Below are 22,486 nucleotides of genomic sequence, written 5' to 3' on the forward strand. Positions count from 1 at the left end.
TTATCACAAATAAAATATTCTAAGTGCGGCCCGCCGTCATTTAAATTGGTCCGTTAGTTCAAAAGGTTACGCTTCCCTGATCTAACCGATATTGAATCAAAAATTCGATTGGCGTTTGCGTGTGCTTTAAAAAAAGGCAATTTTTGTCCAAATTTTGAAATACAACCGAAAGGCATCCTTCTCTAGCAAAACAGAGATGTTCTACCCAAGGTGCATAAATGTCCCAAATCGGTGCCAAATGAGGTAGAACGATGTTTTACGATTCGTTAGGATGCACCTACGGTTTCTTGCGAGGTTCTGTTGAAATACTTACCAAGTTGATCCCATTTAAGGTTAAACACTAAATCTTCGTTACGCTACATCTACCCTTGAAAAATTTACAAGTAATTTTCCCATAAATATTTGAATTGATTATGGCCACGTTTTGTTTATCCCTTTGCTTGAGAAAGTAGTAATGAGAAGTTAGAGCACACCTGCCAATTCTGGAAGGTTACTACGATCACTAACAGAAGAGCTCAGAGAGGGAGTGTTTGTTTTTCAGAAATCGTGCATCGCGTGAATATTTCCACACCTCCCAGAGTGAATTATTGAATTGGAACCCATCGTGAAAAGTGAGTGCCACAATGTGACTCAAATAAACCATGAGCTGGATAATGGTTACAGTTCGGCCATGCAAAATTTGCGTTGGCGTCGATGTAAATAAAAACATACGGTACGCCGTCGTCGGATGGTTAGACGTCGCGTGTGATTACCCTGCTAAAATGTAGACAAAAAACTCGTAAAAATGAGTGAACGATGGATCGATTATTCCGTTCGGTTCGGTTTACTAAGAAAGAGTGATAGAAAATCGTCGCTTTTGGTAAAAAGTGTTCAAACGAGCCGCCGCGGCCAGTGCAAGAACATGTTCATGGCACCTGTTGAGCCCTGTTATTCCCGTTTTTGATTTGTTGCGCTCACTCAAAAAGAGGAGGATCCCGGCAGTGGCCATGCCATTGCGAAAATATCGTCACACAACGCCGACGAGTCCTGCCAATAGCAGCAGCAGCAACAGCATCAGCGCCAGCAACAGTAGCAATCTGGTCGTAACGAACGTGACACCAACGATAACGACCCTGACAGGCGCCGCAAGTCTTACCCCGGTTGGCCCACAGCCGTCTCAGCACCAACAACGTCATCACCAGCATCAACGAATCGTTCATCACCATCATCACCACGCGGCCAACTGTAACCTGAATCTTATCGCCGCCGCGTCTTCTGCTGCTGCTGCTGCTGCTGGTGGTGGAACGTTTCAGTCGAATCCTCGGGCCGTTACCGCGGTCATACCGGTTGCTGCTCCTCCTCCGTCGCATCGTACTCACTCGCTGCACCAAGCACCACCACCTCCGCCGCCACCGCCTCTCCTGGATCCACTTCCGCTCTGTCTGGATGCGAACGGAACATATCTCTGTACCGCATACAATCCTCGATGCTACATCATACAAAAGGTGAGTTCAAAATGTATTGAGAATGTAATCTACATATGTTTGAACTCATTTTAAAATTAATAATAATTACTTTGAATCCTAAACACAGCGACTGAAAGCTTCTATTATTGCCATTGACTATGCTTTACAATGATCTTTGATCGAAAAGTTCACGTACTTTGTAAATTGCCAGGCTGTAAAAGCAACATTCCCATTATTGGTAATAGAGATGTACCGAATATTCGTCGCCGAATGCCGCCCGAAAATCGTTAGACCGAATATTCGGCTTACCGAATAGTTGAGCTAAGTATTCGGCTGAATAGGCCGAATATTTATTTTTAAAATTTATACAATAACATAATTGTCATTTTTTTTTTCAAATGAATTTGGATAATTTATAAAATACCCAAAATTAATGTTGAAAAAGATACACAATCATCAAAAACTTATGGTTTCAGTTAAACATCTTTGGTGTATCCGTGTATCTTACAGGAAAATGCTGACGAATATCGCTTTATGTTTTGAATATAGTTTATTCCAGATTTTCTTGAAATATCCAGGCTTGCCCATAAATCTAATAAAGAATTCAAGATAAGTCAAATCTGGTCGTGATATTGTTCATAACTTTTTTTTTTTCTTTTTGCGACCCAGAGATGGGTCTTGACTCAAACATTCAGTCAGCGAAACTTTTTTTGTAGGGAAATGAATCCAACTTAGATGAAATTTCAGGGACTAGATAAGAGAAAATCGATGTTGAAAAACATGCGAAAAAAATTCGCCTTGTCTCCCGGTGAGACTTGAACCCACATCTTGCGCCTCTCCGGGGCCCATGTATTAACATTCTACTACAGGAGACCAACCTGGCGTATGAATATTATACTGGTTGAGTGTCGATGTCTATCGGAATGAATTGAATGAATGAATGAATTGTTCATAACTTTTCGGATTTTGTCCGGCTTTATTCAAATACATAATTGGCTAAATCAAATAAAAAAAATATAATTTCTCTTTGAAAATTTCAAGATTTTGTGTTCAAAAACGATTTTAGAACAATTCCAAAATGAACAGAAATTTTTGTTTAATCCTTAGATACGATTTTAATACTGCTGCTGCGATTCAATGAAAACCAGAGCTGTTAAAAATTGACAGCGTTAAAGATGCCTACTTTTTTTTCAATCATCATTTCTTTCCAAAACTCCAACTATGCACCGAGTCACAGTCAGCGATCATCAGATAACCGTCATTGTTAGAATCTCAATGAAAGCTAGCATAGTAAATATTCAATAGCATTGGTTTCCATTGAGTTGATAGCCTGCTACAATTTCGCTCCCATGGCCGGTTGTTGATATTTATTCATCTAACCTGCAACAGTCAAATTTCCATATTATTGTTTATAGTCGAGCTGCTAACTAGATAGCTCATCAAATAAACTGCAACCTGTTTCAGAGAGCAATAATTTCCCGCCTTTTTATTTCCTATTCTATTTTAACGCACAGTCACGTGTGCATGAATGTAAACCTGAGTTTTGCTAAATATCACGGTACCCATTTTCAGTGATAAATGAACACCATAAAAATCACAAACTATGACATACGTTTGCTCGTTGAATCTGAGCAACTGACTCTGTTACCAAGGTTATTAGATCACAAGGTTCTCTGACTTTGACAGTAAGTAGGCGAGGAGAGCGCGGTGAGGTTCAGTGAGTTTGTTCGTAAACATCGGTAAATTTGTTCGAGCTGAGGGTTTTGTTGATAAACAAACTCCACGAACTTCGCAGTAGTTAAATCGAAATGGCTGAACGGGACTTTAAAATATCTCGTTACACCTCCCATATATACACACCTTGTCTGTTACTACAGTTAAAAAAATGCCTGGGTATGGATCGAAGCTACACGGAAAAAAATTGCATAGGTTTTTCAAATACGGCGTCATGATAATTTTACTATATCCAGTATTTAGTATTTTTAACCATGATTTAGTATTTTCTACCAAAAATCTTGGCGATAATACTACAACATAGTATTTTTACTATGAGTAATTTGACAGCTCATCGTATTTTTCCCGTGTCGAAATTACCATGCGCATGATATTCCGATAGTGCACGATTCGTATTCTTGCATTTACTATGAGCATGATAATTTTGACATATCGTCCTTCGTGTTGTCAGGAATACTATACTCATGGTAATTTCATCATTGATCATACATTCATATTAATAAAATACTACGTGCATAGTAATGTTACGCTCAGATGTATTATTTTTAACAGTCACTTGAATTTGTTAAATATCGTCAGTCGGTTACAATTTCGGTACGCGAAAAAACAAATTTTGCCCCGCAAGTACGTCAATAAAGTGGCCGTTTTAAAATTGTCCGGCGATTTGTAATGTGCACCTGGGGCAAATTCGACAACACTGATGTGGCCAATCCGCTGTGGGAGATAATGACAACGCTCCGGGTGAGGGTGGAAATCCACAAGAATCTATTATTGCTGTCGGATCCGGATAGCTGATCAGTATGGTCGGAAATGCATTTTTCAGGTAAGTTAGATTGTGTTTTTTTTTTCCTTTCAAATGCTGCTCATTGGATAAGCAAATTTAACATTTTTCCAATCCAATGTGTGCAAGAAAGGTTAACTGTTTTTTTTTCAATTTCTTTTAGTGTCGGCTAATGCTATTCTCGAGTTCCCCAACCGGGGAACCTCCCTCGATGGTGTAGCAAGTTAATATTTCGGGAACAATTGGCCGGAAGACATGCAGTTTTTCAGGTGAGTGGAATTGTGTTTTCTTTCCAAACTAATCAACTGGTCATTGAATAAGCAAACTGATATGTTTTTTTCTTAATTTCTCATAATTAACCAATTAATTGTTTTTCTGTTTTTTTTTTTTATTTTCATTTCAGACGCTAAGTGCATCTAGATCAGCGAGTCTGTTCTCTTCGCTGCAGCCCGAGTTCCCCGACCGGTGGTGCTATATTGTGTCGCCAGTCCAGCGCTGTAAAATCAGTTGAGCGACAATGGATTTTTCTCAGAGTAGGTAAGTTAAACCTAACGTCGGAAGTAGTGCGCTGGAATCGTACGGTGACCCGCCATCCAGCGCACTACTTCCGACGTTAGGTTTAACTTACCTACTCCGAGAAAAATCCATTGTCGCTCAACTGATTTTACAGTTTTTCCCTGTAACGACAATAACACAATCGTAAAGTGAAGTAATGTGGATAAAAAAATGAATAAATAAAAATTGAAATTTAATAAATGAATATCATAATTTATGGGGATTTTATCGTGCTGAAAGATCATTATACCATGTTATTTTTATAATTTCTATCATGGTACGATACACATTTTGATAATAATGCATATTACTTTATTAATGGAAAATTGTACTTTTACTATGCACGAAGTAAACGAAATCATTCTGTCAATAACAGTTTTACTACAAAATGTAGTCGAAATTACTATGCGCAGCAAGAACAAACACATAGTAAAAATACTATGCGCGAAGTAATTTCAAGAACAAAACATTATTGACTCAAAAATATGGTTGTGTGTTGTTCATTTAAACCACGGATTTAGTAATTTTACTATGCTTTTTTTGTGTGTATCAACGAAAACGCTATAGACCATGGGTGGCCAAACGAAATTTGGCCCGCGTCCGTTTTTTTTGAGGCCCGCGAAGCTCTTTTTGAAGTTACCATGTTCTCAGAATTATTTTTTTTTTGTTTATATCTTTTGAAAAAAAATGCATAAATCTTCATCAACTTTATTCGAAATGAAAGTCGGAGAAATCTACTTGATTTGATATGATGTGATTTTACAAGAAGGTTACCGTCTCTGAATAAAGGATCAAATACAATTCCAATAAAAACGTTTAAATTGAATGATTTTTGACACATTCACAGGGGAACAGCATTTTTGCTGCCTTTGTTTCAATAACTGATTTTAGAAGATAGTGGTGTCTTGAATATAAATCCTTTGTCAGATTTTGTCTATCCCTTCTAAAATTAGTGATATAACGTAAATAATTTAAAAAATTATCAGTTCTTAGTAAAATCGATCGTTGATAAGTAATAAATCTATATATATAAAAATGAATTTCTGTCTGTCTGTCTGTCTGTTCCCTATAGACTCGGAAACTACTGAATCGATTTGCGTGAAACTTGCCAGGTGGGGGTATTGGAGGCAGGGGAAGGTTCCTATTATGGTTTGAGGCCCCTCCCTCTTTCATGAAGGGAGGGAGGGGCCTCCCAAACAAAAGACAATTTTTTGCATAACTCTAGAACCCATCAAGCAGATGGTATCAAATTTGGTTTAGGGTGGTGTTTGGGAACGAAGAACCTTCCTATGAATATTAGGTAACCCTCACTCCTCTCAGTGGGGTGATAGGAAGGGGGGAGGGGGGCTACCTTACAATATTTCATACAACTCGAAAACTAATCAAGATATGGGAACCAAATTTGGCACGGGAAGGTATTTGGATACGAAAAATATTTCAATGATTATTTGAGACCCCTCCCTTTTTCCAGTAGAAAGGGGGAGGGGGCCTCTTTCATATTTTTTTACATAACTCAAAATCTAATAAAGCAAATGGAACCAAATTTGGCATGGGAGGGTATTTGAATACGTTAAATGTTTCTATGATTTTTTGAGACCCCTCCCTCTTTTCAGGAAGGAGATTTTAAGGGGGGAGGGGACCTCTTTTATAATTTTTTACATAACTCAAAAACTTATGAAGCAAATGGAACCAAATTTGGCAAGGGCGGGTATTTGGGAACGTGACATGTTCTAATGATTGTTTGAGACCCCTTCCTTCTGCCAGCAGCGAGGAGAAAGGAAAGAGGGAGGAGAGTTTCATACAATTTTTACTGCATAACTCAAGAACTACAACAGCAAATGGAACCAAATTTGGCATGGAGCGATATTTGGGTACGACAAATGCTTCTATGAATAATTGGTATCCCCCACTTCTTCAAAGAGGTGGATGAAAAGAGGGAGGAGAGGTCTCCCTTTCAATTTTCAGTACAACTGGAGAGTTGATCGAGCAAATTCAACCATATTTGGCATGTGAGGGTATTTGGATACGAGAAAGGTTTCTATTATAAATTGAAGCCCAACATTTTTTTGACGAAAATATATAAAGGGGGAAAGGGGGGCTCCTATAGAATTTTTTGCATAACTCGAGAATTAATCGAGCAAATGAAACCAAATTTGGCATCAAAAAATATTTGAGTACGAAAAATACTTTTTCTATGTGAAACAATTCATTTCTTGCAGTAGGATGATAGAACTGGGAATATAGGAAGGGAAGAGGACTTTTTTTTTTAATCCGAGAAATGGACAAAACTTAACATGGAAAATCATTTGGTATGATTCTATGATTATTAGACACACCATCCTCTTTTCAGTGATTAGGTTCATTGGAGAAGGGACAATTTTGTTAGCATAAGTTCTCAATTTATGCTAACGAAGCCAACAAATGAAAACAAATATGGCATGGAAAGGTAGATACTTGGTTACGAGATATGTTTCTACGATTGTTATAGACCCTTACGCTGTACAGTGTAGAGTGGGGAAAAAAGGAGGAGCCTCCATATACATTTTGTTGTAAAGCTTAAAAACTTATCAACCAATGGAACTATATTTGATATAATAAGATTTTTGGGAACGAAAAAAAATGGGTATGATTATTAAAGATCACGACCTCCATTAAGCAGGGGGTTAAGGAGAGGACAGGGGAGGAGACCCTCTTATCAGTTTTTAAGCATAAATCCAGAACATATCAAGCAAAAACAATCTTATTCCTTAAGTTAGATTGTTTGCGAATCCTTAGTCGCGAATGACATAAAGATGATAAAACGACTTTAATCGAAACAAAAAAAAACTCAAATTTATAGAGCAAGATTCAGAATATTAGTTTAAATTATCTTTGTTCGAAACTCCAGCTGCAGCTCTCATTTTATAGCTGTTGCCTATGAATTATGTTATAATTTGATTTAAAATATATCAATAAAATAATAAAAATTTAAATAACTTTTGAAAATATCATTTTATTTTGAAAGGTGTAGCAAAGCACACCGGGTCAGCTAGTAAATTAATAAAAATTAATGAAAACTGAAACTAGATTTTGAAAAATTTGTTTTTATAAATCTTTGTAAAGTTCTATAGTTTGCAAATAAAGTGCACAAACTTATTTCATGAATTTTTAACAAGCGCTGATGGAACTAATTGCATTGGAATCATATTAGTAAAAATTAGCTCTTAGAGTCTTTGCACTTTTGCGCAAAAATGTAAATTTAGTTGTTTTGTGTTATCTATACTTTCCGTCACATAATCGGCAATTTTTCCGATTGTTTTCGGTTATTTGATACCATTGATTTTTGAAGAGGTCTCCGCAGTTGTTTGTGCGCTGGAAGCTTTCCACTCTACCTTTCATTTTGGGGAGGGACGAAGGAAATCAAATCATATCAAATTATCCGAACCACAAAAATTTTTTGAGGAAGATCGGTAAACTTAAAAACTTTCGAAATGGGCTGCGTTTGACATTTATGCAATTAAATGAAGGTTTTAAATCGCTCGAAAGAATTCGTAAAAAAATACATGGAACAAAAATTTCTTACTAAGATGAATCTGTACTTGAAGCAGGCATGTGTTGAATTTTTTTATTTTAATAGCATATTTTGTTTTTCAGAAACTACTTCACTGTTTTATATGTACAACTTACTTTATACACGGTTTTACACAACTTTTTTACATTTTTTGTGGCCATGATCTTAAAAAATTTAAAAAAAAAACTCCATGCATGCAATATATAGCTTCTAACTTCAGCTTTCTCAGGCACAAAGTGAAATTTTTTTCGATCACTTAATAACTGATTTACAGCCTTTTTCCTGAAGCATGTTTTTTCATAAATTTTTTTTGGACTTTAAATAACTTTAAAATAACTGATTGTAGCTGAAAATTATCTGAAAAGCATATTTGAGACACATTATAGGCTTTTCAAAACTATAAATTCTTTAGAAATCGGTTAAGAAACAAGAAAGTTTAAGCGAAAACAGTGCAAGCCGTCATTTGACCGCTCGCGGTATGAATAGGTTACAAGGTGTCGGTATGTTTAGTGTTAAATCAGAAAGACCCCTACTTGAAAAAGATCTTGTAATACATCATCTCGGTATACCATCTGGTTGAATATGATCGACTCCAAAACATGAGGGGCATAAAGATGGAAAGAATAGAAGGAAGTTAAAATAATTGCTTTTCTATTTTTATTAAAACCCCAACAGAAAGTTCGACCGAATATTCGTTCGGCCGAATAGTTGGAAAGGTCAATATTCGGTATTCTGCCGTTCGCCGAATACCACTATTCGGTACATCTCTAATCGCTAATATAACATTAACTTGAACTCAGTTTTGCTGCAAACACTCTACAAAGCACGAAATATAGTAGTTGGTGTCATCATCATTATTAAACTCTATTTTTCTCCGCTTTTGTTCACAGCTAACACCCACGCCGGTCAGCTGTATAACCTACGAAGTGACACCGGTGCCAGCATTCGCACACACGCTTCCGGCGGCAGTGAATGTTTCCGGTTCGGCGTGTATTGAAGAAATTGTGGACTATCCCAAACATCAGACGGTGGCTGTCGGAGATTTCATACCACAGTCTTCTAAAGTCGTGCAATATCGTGAAAATCTAAGCATCAATAGTGATCCAAGTGGGGGTGCTAACACCGGAACTAGTGTGATAACGTCCCGCTCCGTGGGGACATCCGGTGGGGCTGGTAATTCAAGTACTTCTTATACAAGTGCTGCTCCATCGAACGGACAAAACGAACTACTTAGTGTGATTGAAGCTATCGGTGCCGGGGCTGGCCATAAAAGTGAACCGTTGTCGAGCACTGGGACAAATTTATCTCGCGGCGGTCGTTCTATCGCCGGAACTGGACTGCTCACTACAGGTGCAGTCGGCGGAAGCAGTGCGATTACTGGTGGTGCAAGCAGAGGGCAATCGGCAATGTTACAGCACAAGCACACTTATGCCATCAATTCAACAGTTGGGGGTCCAACGTATTCTGCCGGAAGCACCGGGAAATTAGGATCACTGACAGGTTAGTGCATTTTTAAGATAATGTTTTCATTTAAATTTCCACTAGAGCTGAGTCGAACATTCATCTTATCAAATAGTTGTTGAATATTTGGAACTGAAGAAAAATTAAATATGTACTATTGAAATTTACTCGAAATAATCATTAAAGTTATAAACAGCATTGGGCAGCTTTTTTACCTATAAAAGCCCATCGTAAAAAAGTCGGTCCTTAAAATTCAAACAGCTATAACTTGCCAACGACTGATCCGAATTTCACAAATTTGAACTTGTTGAATTACTTACATGGTTCCTTGTTGAAGAAATTAATTTAAAATGTTGGATATATGCTTCAAATTTTCAGCTTTTCGATTGTATTATCACTTTAGATTTTTAAAATGTTCTTTAGAGTGCCTAAAATGACCCGACATTTGAAAAAGTTAAGCGCTGCAGGCTTAAATTGATCCTAGGCCTACAGGGTCCAGCTATTGAAGTGCTACATTGAAATAAACATATAAATTGATCAAAACAACAACTTTTTATTTCAAATTTATTCAATTTCTCTTGAATATAAATTATGTTTTTCGAAATTCACTGGTAAAGTTCGACTTGTTCGACCTTGAGTTTAACCACTCGCCGCAAACGGTCGAGGAACGCATCGTATGAGGCTGAGGTGTTCTTGTGGTATTTTATCCCAGGCTGCCACGAGATGTCGCTTTAGTGCCTCCACACCTTCATGTTTCTTAGAGCAGACTCCGGCCTCCGCCCTCGTCGTGTACAGCCTCCGGGATCACGCTTTGGCCGTCGTATTTTGTTTATCATCGCGATTTGGAGTCACTACCTTCTTGTAAGTCGATAGTCCGGCTCGATGCACGGTTGTAGACGATACACCCAGCTTATTTGCGGCATCTCGGAGAGAGAGGTTAGGGTTTCGCTTGAAACTACCGGCAACTCTATTCGTCGTCTCAGCGACTTCCGGTTTTCGATTTCCCCCCGATCCAGACTTCCTGGCTGTCGACAAACGTTCCCCAAAGCGAGTTGGATCATACGTGGAATCTCTACTAAATGAGCGTCTCATAAGAAAAAAAAACGATACAGCATATCGTGTAGTTTTGATTAAAAGATAACAATTACGAAACAAAATTTCGTTTATTCATTCATAAATTATTTTACAACTTCAGAAAATTTACATTTTATTAAAAAAAAACACTCCATACGCCAAGATAGCTTGTGCTGCTGCGCCTGATTATTATTCGATGGCGGAGATGTAGATCAACCGGGAAACTGACTGGTGGTGCTGTTGGTTACACATCGTAACTTTTCCCGGCCATCATTTGTAACCGTTCGTTACAAAATCTTTATGTTTTTTTTTTGTTGGTGCCGTTTAAATAATTGAGTGAACGTTCACATTGCTAAAATTTGTTAGTTAGAATGTCAATATTGTTATTAGTTTAGTTTGGGAATTGTAATTTTAATTTTTCTTCAACACACTGAAAATTGTCAACACACTGTACACAAGAACACATGTGGGACTTAGGAAAATTGTCGGAGTAAGAAAAAGGTGTGGAACATGGGTGTGGAATATATTTTACTCTGCATTATCAACTCCCCATTTTGATTTAAAAATTGGCGGTTTCCCTGGCTATACTCGGCCATTTGAATCTAGGCGGCGAGTGTGACAAAACGTTCAAGTGGAGTTGTGAGTTGGAAAATATTCAAAGTCTTTTTGAAAGGTGGAAGTGATACTGGAAGTAGCAGGCTGTTGAAAGCATTCAGGTAGGCCTTGCAAGAAGCATTAGTATGCTGGAAAGTTGCCGCAGCGTTTATGCAATTTGGTAACGTTTTTTTATACGTCCACAGGACCTTTTGGTTGTTCTTAAATATTGAATTAACTCACCCGTCACACTCCCACGGCCTAACGGACTTTGCTTCCGTTACGTCTAACCCGTAAAGGATCATCGACATCCTCTGGTCTGCGGGCCATAATTATTAAGGAGGATTCCCTCGGACCAAAGAGGGTCCTAATTCCCAAGGAGGGCCTCTCTCGGCTTGACCAATCGGGCCAGCATGGGTCAGTCGATTACGCTTATTTGAGAAGCGCCTAGCATAGCAGAACTCCACGCGACCTGGTCCAACCGTTATTATCGGACTGGTCATTCCCACCCATCGTTCCGGTGCACAGATTTCCATCGGTGCACGTCAGAGTGGCATAGGAGCTGACGAGCTCGCCATTTTGAATGAAAGCAGCGTCATCGTAGTCATCAGGAGCAGCGGTACGTACCAAAAGTTTGCGCAAACACACCCCACACACATACACTTTACAATAAACACATTAGAATTGAAATAGTTTTGGTTTTTTCATTTTCTTTAATAAAATTAATAAATATCCTCAATAAATAGTTTTCCATTAATTACAATAGCCCATATCAGTAAGGTGAACATTCGAAAGTCCGCGACGTCCTCACAGTTACCCAGTAGCAGGCAGACCCTCAGACCCAGCTCGAAGGGTCTCTTGTTCCAGAGATCGAAGTCGAGAAGAAGTAAAAATAAATCAAAGTAATATTTTGGCGCCCAACTCTTAGTTCGCGAAAGGTAACTGGAGGACACGTTTAGTATACAAAAAAATCTGAAGATTTTTCGCCGGGTGGAAGGAGAATACACAATTAGAATTCTAGTTGTGTAAAATCCAGACGCCAACGCTCACACTACAGACTGACACTTATATTTGATTGATATTGAAGAAGGGATTTCATTCAAGTGCTTTCAGCTTTTGGGGTGGGATATTGGCTAAACATGCTACGAGAGTTGGACGTGTTTGGATAAGTAAGGACAATTTACATTTTTTGGTTTTCAAAGGTCCTGGATGTAAAATAAAAGACAGCCTGTAAAATAGTTTTATTCAAATTGATTGCTGGCAGAAGTTAATTTTTCAGTTTTTTCAAAGTTTTTATTCGTCATTGGTTTTATTAAATTATCATTTGACAAGCTCACTGAAATGGAGTCGTTTTACCGGGAAATGAATGTTGATCACTTGTTCGACGACGAACTGGAGCATGAGTTGATGATTCGAGGAATTCCAATAGTCCACGGGGAATCTCGTGATGTAATGAAACGGAAATTGAGAAATATTTTAAAATTGCAACGTGAAAATAATGAGTATTCAGTTACAAGTATAGAAAATTCTGAGGAGATTAGTTCAGAACTTGAGATTGTTACTCAGAAAGTAGCAAAACTCAAAGAAATGTTAGAAAACAAAAGAATTAGGAAGAAAGTTCAACCGTTAGCTAGGACAAGATTGCTTCATTTGCATTTCCGGCTGCAGCGTCTGAGCGACAAAGTCGACGCGGAGGAAGTGTTGGATTGTATAGAAAGGTTGATGAATTTTCCACAAAAACAACAAACCAAATCATCGGAAAGAAATTTAGGTTTAGAGATTAGTTCTGATGAGGAGATACAGGAGTCTGAGGAGGAAAGTAGAGCTGTAAACTCTGAGCCGGTAGACGTTCAGAGCAATCAACAGGATATCAGGAATCCGAATCCCATGATAGCAGGAATGGATGTAAAGCAGTTCATGGAGGGTTTGACGAAATTGGTTGAGGAAACTGTCACGCAGAAATTCAAGGAACTTCAGCTGACAGCAAAAACTCAGAAGGATCAGTGGAAGGGAGAAACAGAGAAGGAAGATAGGAAGAAGGAACAGGAACATCTAACACTTCGTAGAGAAACGCAGCTTAAAGATGAAGAAGAGGAGAGCGAGCATTCAGAAGGAGAAATTAGAACCGGAAAAAGGCGACCACGATCAGTTGTAGAGTGGAAATTCAGATACGATGGAAAGGACGAAGGACGTAGGTTGAACAAATTTATTGAGGAGGTGGAATTCATGGCAGAGGCAGAAGGGTTCAGTACCAGGGATCTGTATCGGGAAGCTTTTCATCTCTTTGGAGGAGACGCCCGTACTTGGTATATGAACGCCAAGAAAAACGGGGAATTCGAAGATTGGGCAGGTTTAATAGCGGAATTAAAACTAGAGTTCCAATCGCCGGATCTAGATATTCATTACGAGCAGCAGGCCGTTTATCGTAAGCAAAGGAACAGGGAAAATTTAACGAGTACTTCAACGCGATAAACGAGTATTTTCAGGCAATGTCGGTCCCTCTGTCTGAGCAGAGAATGTTCGATATTGTTTTCCGGAATATGCGGCCAGATCTTCGTAGTGTTTTGTTGGTGAAGGGGGTGAAAACACTCAAATCATTGAAAATCTGGGGGAGGAAATTAGATTCTGCTAATGGGAACCAGTTTCGGCAACGAGAGCTGGAGAACCAGCCGAGCAGAGCACAGGTGAACGAGATTTCGCGCGAGATTTTCTTACAAGCAGAACCAGAATCGGGGAAACGACAGAGCCAATTGGATACCGAATCATGTAAATCCGGAGGCACAATGGAAACAGTGGAAGCAGCACCAGAGCCAGGTCGCTAGGGACGATCCTCAGGAAGGTAACAGCGCGGAATCGGTGCAGAGAAGGATTTCGTCGTATCGCGTTCCAGATAGCCTAACATGCTTCAACTGTAAGGGGAAGAATCATTTCTTCAAGGCGTGTTTGGTTAAACCTGAAATCTTTTGCAAAGTTTGTGGATTCCATGATTTTCCCACCGAGAGATGCCCATATTGTGCAAAAAACGGAAGAAAGTCGGCGTAGGAGGGCGTCGTTCTTTCAAGCAGAATCCTCCACCTTCATCTTTCTTCAGTGAAGTCGCGCAGCTGGTTGTTGATGTCGAAGGAGATAATAGGCCTTTTGCTTTAGTTGACGTGATGGGAGTTAAAGTTAGGGGTTTGTTAGATAGCGGAGCCCAGGTTTCGGTTCTAGGTGTTGGAGCGCAGAAGTTGGTTAAGAAGCTGAGACTGAAGGTGTTCCAAACAGCAACTAAGCTTACGACTGCTGGGGGAAGGAATTTAGAAGTTCACGGTTACGTTAATTTGCCGATCACGTTTAATGGAGTTACCAGGTTGATTGTAGCGATTATTGCACCTCATCTGCAGCGGAAAATGATATTAGGTATCAATTTTTGGAAGCAGTTCAACGTAGAAGTCAAGATAGGGGGTCGAATTCCGGAGCAGTTAGAAACAATTGGTGGAGCAGGAAAATTCGTGGAAAGCGTAGAGTTTCAGCTGACGTCAACACAGAAGCAGCAAATAGAAGAAGTAAAGCGTGAATTTAAGGTTTTTGAGGAAGGACAGGAATTGGGAACAACGCCGTTGATGACCCACAAAATCGAGCTGAAGGAGGAATTTAAGGCCGCCGATCCTGTTAGACTCAACCCGTATCCATGGTCACCGGTCGTACAACAACACGTCAACAAGGAACTCGACAAGTGGATTCAGGCAGGTGTCGTGGAGAAATCCACCAGCGATTGGGCGATGCTGATTGTGCCGGTAGTTAAAACCAAACCAGACGAAGATGGGGAAGATCAAATCCAGGTGCGAATGTGTCTAGATGCGCGTAAACTCAACGAGAGGACTCGGAAGGATGCCTATCCGCTACCACATCAGGACCGGATTCTGGGAAGATTGGGTTCAGCGAAGTATTTGTCCACCATTGATCTGTCCAAAGCATTTTGGCAGATTCCGTTGCATCCTGACTCGCGTAAATACACTGCGTTCCGTGTTTTCGGTCGTGGTTTGTTCCAGTTCACTCGGGTCGTTATGGGAATGGTTAACAGCGCCGCGGCACTTGCAAATCTGATGGACCAAATCCTAGGATATGGCGAATTAGAGCCGAACGTGTTTGCTTACTTAGACGATATCGTCATAGTAAGCGACACGTTCGAAGAACACTTGAGAAACTTCAGAGAGGTGGCTCATCGATTGAAGTCTGCGAATCTAACAATAAATTTAGAAAAATCTAAATTCTGCGTTCCAGAACTCCCGTATCTTGGATTCATCCTGTCTGGAGAAGGTCTTCGTCCGAATCCTGAGCGTGTTGAGGCAATAGTGAACTACGAACGTCCCTCATCTGTCAGATCTCTAAGAAGGTTTTTGGGCATGGTTAATTATTACCGGCGTTTCGTGGAAAACTTTAGCTATTTAACAGGGCCGTTAACCGATTTGCTCAAGGGAAAACCAAAAGGTATTAGGTGGACAGATGAGGCGGAAAACGCATTCCGGGCGCTGAAGGAAAGGTTGATAACTGCTCCAATTCTGGTCAGTCCGAATTTCAATTTGCCGTTCACAATTCAAACAGATGCGAGTGATAGTGCAATAGCGGAGATTCTCACTCAGGAAATCGAGGAAAAGGAGTGCGTCGTTGCCTACTTTTCAAAGAAGCTGACTACAACTCAGAGGAAATGGAAAGTCGCCGATAAGGAAGGTTTAGCTGCGTTGGAATCCATCGAGAAGTTTCGTTTTTACGTGGAAGGTCGTCGGTTCACCTTGATTACAGATTCGTCAGCGTTGTCTTTTATCCTAAACACCAAGTGGAAATCTTCGTCGAAACTTAGCAGGTGGGGAATGATTCTTCAGCAATACGATATGGAGGTTCGTCACAGGAAGGGTCGGGACAACGTAGTGGCAGATGCGCTGTCGAGGTCCGTGGAAGTAGCCGCAGTAGAATCCGCCGATGAATGGTACAACAGGCAATTCAAGAAGGCTCAGGAAGGGGATGAAACAAGCGCTGATTTCAAACTTGAGGGACGAAAGCTTTACAAATTTGTGGCTTCTCGATCAGACGTTTTAGATTACCGGTTCGAGTGAAAGTTGTGCATTCCTATTGAGCAGCGAAAGAAAATTTTGGTAGAGGAGCATGAGGATGCGTTACATCCTGGTTTTGAAAAATTGCTTGCTAAACTAAAACTGAAATACTACTGGCCACGGATGTACATTGATGCTAAAAGGTAGTTAATAGTTGCAGGACATGCAAGCAATGTAAACCATCGACTACCGGAAATGCGCCGGAGATGGGGAACCAAAAGTTGACCAGTAGACCATTTCAGATTTTAGCTTTGGATTTTATTCAGAATCTTCCTCGCAGTAGAAGTGGTAAATCCCATTTATTAGTTCTGTTGGACCTCTTTTCAAAATGGACCCTTCTAGTGCCAGTGAGGAAAATAGATGGCAAGGAAGTTTGCAGAATTGTTGAGGATTTGTGGATCAGGAAGTATGGAACACCGGAAATCATCATAAGCGACAATGCATCCACGTTTTTAGGAAAGGAATTCCAGGGTTTGCTGAAACGTAAAGCAATCAAGCATTGGCCAAATTCGCGCACCACAGTCAGAATAATCCTGTAGAAAGGGTTAACAGGACGATCAATGCTTGTTTGCGCACTTACATGCAAGATGATCAACGTGTTTGGGATTCGCGCGTTCCGGAAGTCGAAGAGATGATCAACACCACGGTTCACTCGTCAACAAAAATGTCGCCCTTCAAAATTGGACGGTTTGGACCATGGTGGAAATCTCTCGCTGGATGAACGAGCACTCCATATGAAGCGCATCCAGGAAAACGCGTTTGAGATTGTTCGTAAGAATTTAGGTGAGAGCTACGAAAGGGGTCGTAAAACATACAACCTTCGTCACAAGAAATTTGGACCTGAATATCGGGTAGGTCAAAAAGTGTTGAAGCGGAACTTTCGCTTATCCTCTGCAGTAGATCATTACAATTCTAAGTATGGTCCACTCTACATCCCTTGTAAAATAATTTCAAAGAAAGGCTCGAGTTCATATGAGCTTGAAGATGAAAATGGTAAAAAGATTGGTATTTTTTCAGCAGCTGATTTGCGGCCAGATGTCGAAGATGTTTAAATATCAACATACCTAAAAAGTTTATAGCAGGTTATTAAAACGCATCGGGATTACCTTATACGCGTGTGGTGAGTTCGTGTCCGTCGATGTTTTGATAGTCGTCGTCATCATCCAAAGTCCGTTGAGTTGCATGAGAAATACGTCCAAGAACAGAAGAAGCAGTCCTTCAGCAGTTTCATCAGTTGATCTTCCTCAAGGCGAATTGGATCCATACATCGAACTGCGTTGAGCTATTGTGAGCTGAGTAAGCATTTGGTTGGCGTACAAGACCCAAAACAAACCGTTGATAAGTCAACCGGTTTGTGAGACATGTGCATTTGTGCATGTCGATCGTTCACTTAGTAGTGAGAAGTGAGACGTCACTATCATTATGTTTTAGGCCGCTGAGATGGTGGTTGTAGATAAGAGAGCTAATCATCAAGCTGAAATGAATCAGAGATAAGAGAATTAGTTTTTTTTTAAAGTAATATTAGGTAGAAAGCTTTTAGGGGGGCCCAATAAAAGTAAGCTTTCATATAACAATGGCGATTTTTAGGTTTATTGAATTTACATGTGGTTTTTACTTACCATTTTTTTTTAATTTTAGTTTTAGATCACTGTAGGGAATATAGCGAGTTAAGATAGAATAAAAGAAAAATGATGAAATGAAAAATTGGCAACACTCTGTACATGAGAAAATACAAGACAGCTGTTTAGGGAACTCGTTGGAGCTTTCGTTAACCAGTGAGAGAGGACTGTGTAGAGTTTTGTAAGAAGAGAATAGTGTGTATTGGACGGAGTGGAAAAGGAAAAGGTAAGGTCAGTTTACAGAGAAATTTTGAGAGAGACGGACCGCGTCAATGTCTCGTGCGGTAAAGGTAGGAGTTTGAATGGCTAAAATGGCGGAAATTACGATCGGTCTCGGGTGTATACGGGTTGTTGTAGTGATTTGTGTGGCGCGATTGGAAACGAATGGTGAACAAGTCCGAAGAATGGCCGATAAGTCACGACAATGGCGCATTCGGTAGACGTGGAACAGCTTCCAAACGGTAGGTTGATATGTTTTATTCATGAAAAAGATTAATTTTTCGTTGGTTGGTGAGCGATGGAAGAACCTCTGGTGGACGCACCTAGATGTTACGTTATTGGACAAATTTTAGTAGAATGGGTTTTTTTTTCTACGGCTCGAAAGAAATAAGTGCAGAAGGTTTAAAAATTTACGTTTTTGGATACGAAAGAATATTAATAGAATTTGAGTAGACTTGTTTTGTGAACAATAAATTTACAAAAACTGTGATCACGGAATACACAAAAAAAAACCCCAAAAGGATTTGTGGATTTTAAAAAATATTGAGAAATGTCGGGAATTACAAATAAAGAATGTAAAATTACCTATGGGAAAAGGAAGTGTTTATAAAAGGTTATAGAATGAGAGTGGAAAAGAGAAAATAAACTGTAGTTAGCGAAGAATTTAAAATGGATCACGAAATAAAGGGAGTAAGACCGTGAACATTTAAAAAAAAAAAAACCTAAGAATTCAAGAGGTTAAAAAAGGATTCGGTAAAATGGAGAACAAAATGAATTAAAATTTTAAAATAGAGTCTGACCAAAGAAAAGTTGAATAAAAAGAAAGGGTAACGGAGGACCAATATTCGATAAAAAAAAAAAAAAGGGAAAAAGAAATAGAAACGAAACTGAAAATAAGGGAATGTAAAAATCGAGAATAAATAATTTAAAAAAAAAAATGAAGAATGGATAATAACTATGAAAAAACCGAATGATCATAAAAAGGAAGTACTTTGAAAAGAAAAGTGGTTGGGAGTGGAAACAGGAAGAGCTGATTGAAGTTATCGATTTGGCACTGGTACAACGAATGAGGATTTGGAGATGAAGAGCCGAACCTTGGGATGTACTTGAGGAAAATTTAAATGAGGAAAGTAAATATAATAGATTCCGTAAATGGAGAAGACGGGAAATAAAATGAAGATTTGAGAATAGAAAATGTGAAATGTAATGATCAATGGGCAAAAAAATTACAAAAGCGCATGATTGTGTGTGAGAAAGAGAAAGCTAAAAATTAAAAATATAGTGCACCAAATAAAGATTTAAATCTTAGCACCTGTAAGAACAAGCGGGAATTGTACAATTGGAGAGTTAAAATAAAGAAAATTCAAAACGAACTATGTATTGAAAAGTTAAAATAGAAAATATTGCAAAAAAAATGTCATTAAAGGAAAAAAAATGGAATGTGATTAAGATGGGGTAAGGGTGATCTGGAAAAGGAGTAGGATGGAAGGAAAGAAAAATAAAAGAATGAGAAAAGAGAACAATAGTGGAATATGCAGTAGTAAAATTGAAAAAAGTGAAAATAAACAATAAATAAAAAGAAAATAAAACTTTGTAAGAACAAATTGAAAGGAAGACCTTTGGAAAGTTACATAAAGATGATCTGGAAAAGGAGTAGGATGGAAGGAAAGAAAAATAGAAGAATGGAAAAATAGAACTAAAGTGGAATGTGGAATAGTGAAATTGGGAAAAATAAAAAAAAAGCAGTAAAAAATGTTAAACTTTGGAAGAACGAATTGAAAGAGAGACCGTTGGAAAGATACAAAAAGATGATCTAAAAAAAGTGTTAAAGGATGAAAAGAAAAAAAAAATAATAAATAAACTGGAACCGTGTATAGAAAACTGGAATGAATATAAGAAAGAATTTGAAATGTTCGAGAAATAGAGAATGTTAAATGGAAGATAGAGAAAAGGGAGGAAGGCGAATGAGAAAGGAATAAAAAAATATTTGAAAAGAAAAAAAAGTGAAAATGTTGTATAGAAAGGACATAAGGGAGAAAAGGGAATAGAGTTTAAAAATTATGAGAATGAGAAAGAGAGGATATGGGAAAGGAGTAGCTTAAAAGGCTTAAAACAAAAGAGAATGGAAAATGAATAGGGAATTATGAAAAATAAAAAAAAGCATTTCAAAAGAATAAATTGAAAGTGGTCAAATGAAGAGTTGAAATAAAGTTGATTCAAAAAGAATAATGTAATTGATGTAAGAGAAAAAGGAAAATGGGCGAAGGAGCGAAATTAAATTGAATGAGGAATATCGGAAAAGTATAAATAAATTATACAGAGCGGTAAATGGAGCACGGAAAATGGCGAGCTTAAATAGAACAAATGAAAAAAGGTTAGAAAGTTGGAATGTAGGTAGCTTAAAAGAAAAACATGATTAAATAATTTAAAAAAAAAAGGAAAAACACTCGTGTTTGAAAAAAAAAGTAAAAAAAAATATGAATTGAAAAGTTAAGGATGGAAAATGAAAAATGGAGAAAATGCCTAAGTTGAAAGTATAAAACAAAGAAAGAATGGAAATGGAGCGAAAAAATGTAATAATAAATATCGCGAAAATGAGAAATTTTAATGGTAAATAATAAAAAAAGAAGCGCTCTAGAAGAACAAAATTAAATTGAACAATTGGAGGGTTAAAAAAAGGAATAATAGAAAAGGGAAAACTGATAAACTAAAAAATTTGAAAAAAATGGAGCCTTTATAGAAACAAATTGAAAATAAACAATTGGAAAATTGCAGTAAATATTATTGAATAACAAGAATGATAGAAAGGATGGAAAATTTAAAAAATCAAAAGGGAATTCTTGTAGATAGGAAAAATATTGATTAAAAGAAAAAAAAATATGAGCGAAACAAATAGAGAATGAAATAACTGAAAAGGATGAAAGGATAAAAAAAAATTTAGATGGATGAAAAGAAAATAGAATAAGATTGCTAAATAAATTCTGTGTAATGAGAAAACGAAAAGATGACAGTAGATAAGAGAGTATGACGATAATGGAAAGATAAAGAACCAATGAAGAATGGAGGGCAAAAATACAGCAAAAAAAATTGAAATGGACAATTGGAAAAATCCAAATGAAAAAAAAATTAGAATGACAAATGAAATACAGGAAATGGAATATATTGTAGAATGGACATAAGAGAGAAAATAATTTGGAATGTGAGAAATTCAAAATTTGAAAAAAGAGATTAAATGTTAAAGGAGAAAAAGAGAATGAAATTACGAAGCAGGATGAAAGACTAGAAAAAAGAATTTAGATGAATGAACAGAAAATAGAATAAGAAGTATTCGAACAGGCAGTGTGAAAAAAAATTAGGATACAAAAAAAGGAGAATCAAGGACTGAAGATAAGAAAATAAATACTGTGTACAGAGAAAACGAAAAGATGACAGAAGATAAGAGAGTATGACAATAATGGAAAGAAACGTACCAATGAAGAATGGAGGGCAAAAATACAGCAAAAAAAATAAATTGAAATGGACAATTTGAAAGACCAAACAAAAAAGATAAGAATAAAAAATGAAATACAGGAAACGAAATACATTGTAGAGCTTCAATAGAATGGACATAAGAGAGAAAATAATTTAAAGTGTGAGAAATTTAAAACTGAATCTAGAGTATAGAGGAAGGTATAGTAGGATGAATGGCAAAAAAAAAAAAGAGATTGAATGTGAAAGGAGAAAAAAAGAAAATGGAATAAGAAATATTGGAAAAGGGAGTATAAAAAAAAATGATAAAAAATTAGAGAAAGAGAATGAAAGAATTAACTCCTGAAAGGGGCAGTCTAATTTTGAGTGATAAGGTGCAAACCCGGGGCGGTACAAGTGACGATCCAAGGTACAAACCCATGAGAGTTGCAGTACAGACTATGAGAATGTACGGTATAAGCCCCTGAGAGGGGCAATACAATTGAAGAGGAGATAAGGTGCACATTCCTGAGGGGGGCAGTGCAATTAATGGAGTGGTAAGATATATACCCCTGAGAGGGGCAGTACACATTTTTGAAGTGATAAGCTACAAACCCCTGAGAGGGGCAGTACTGCTGATGATTTAAAGTACAAACCCCTGAGAGGGGCAGTACAGACGATGGAAGTACACGGTACAAACCTCTGAGAGGGGCAGTACAATAAATGAAGTTGTTAGGTACAAACCCCTGAGAGGGGTAGTGCAATTTTTGAAGTGATAATGTACAAACCCCTGAGAGGGGCAGTACAGCTGATGATTTAAAGTACAAACCCCTGAGAGGGGCAGTACAGACGATGGAAGTACACGGTACAAACCCCTGAGAGGGGCAGTACAATTAATGAAGTTGTGAGGTACAAAC

At 38.1% G+C, this 22,486-nt stretch overlaps 1 protein-coding gene across 1 annotated transcript in view; it reads left to right on the plus strand.

The window, feature by feature from the left end:
* Positions 1–526: 526 nt before the first annotated feature.
* LOC129757691 (la-related protein Larp4B) overlaps positions 527–22,486 on the plus strand; it is a 79,054-nt gene continuing 57,094 nt past the window's right edge. Inside the window, exons 1-2 of the mRNA XM_055754974.1 lie at positions 527–1,484; positions 8,956–9,565. Of these exons, the coding sequence (XP_055610949.1) occupies positions 987–1,484; positions 8,956–9,565 (1,108 nt within the window). The 5' untranslated portion in view covers positions 527–986. The remainder of the gene's footprint in view (positions 1,485–8,955; positions 9,566–22,486) is intronic.

Source organism: Uranotaenia lowii, chromosome 3 (assembly GCF_029784155.1).
Source record: "Uranotaenia lowii strain MFRU-FL chromosome 3, ASM2978415v1, whole genome shotgun sequence".
Taxonomy (NCBI): domain Eukaryota; kingdom Metazoa; phylum Arthropoda; class Insecta; order Diptera; family Culicidae; genus Uranotaenia; species Uranotaenia lowii.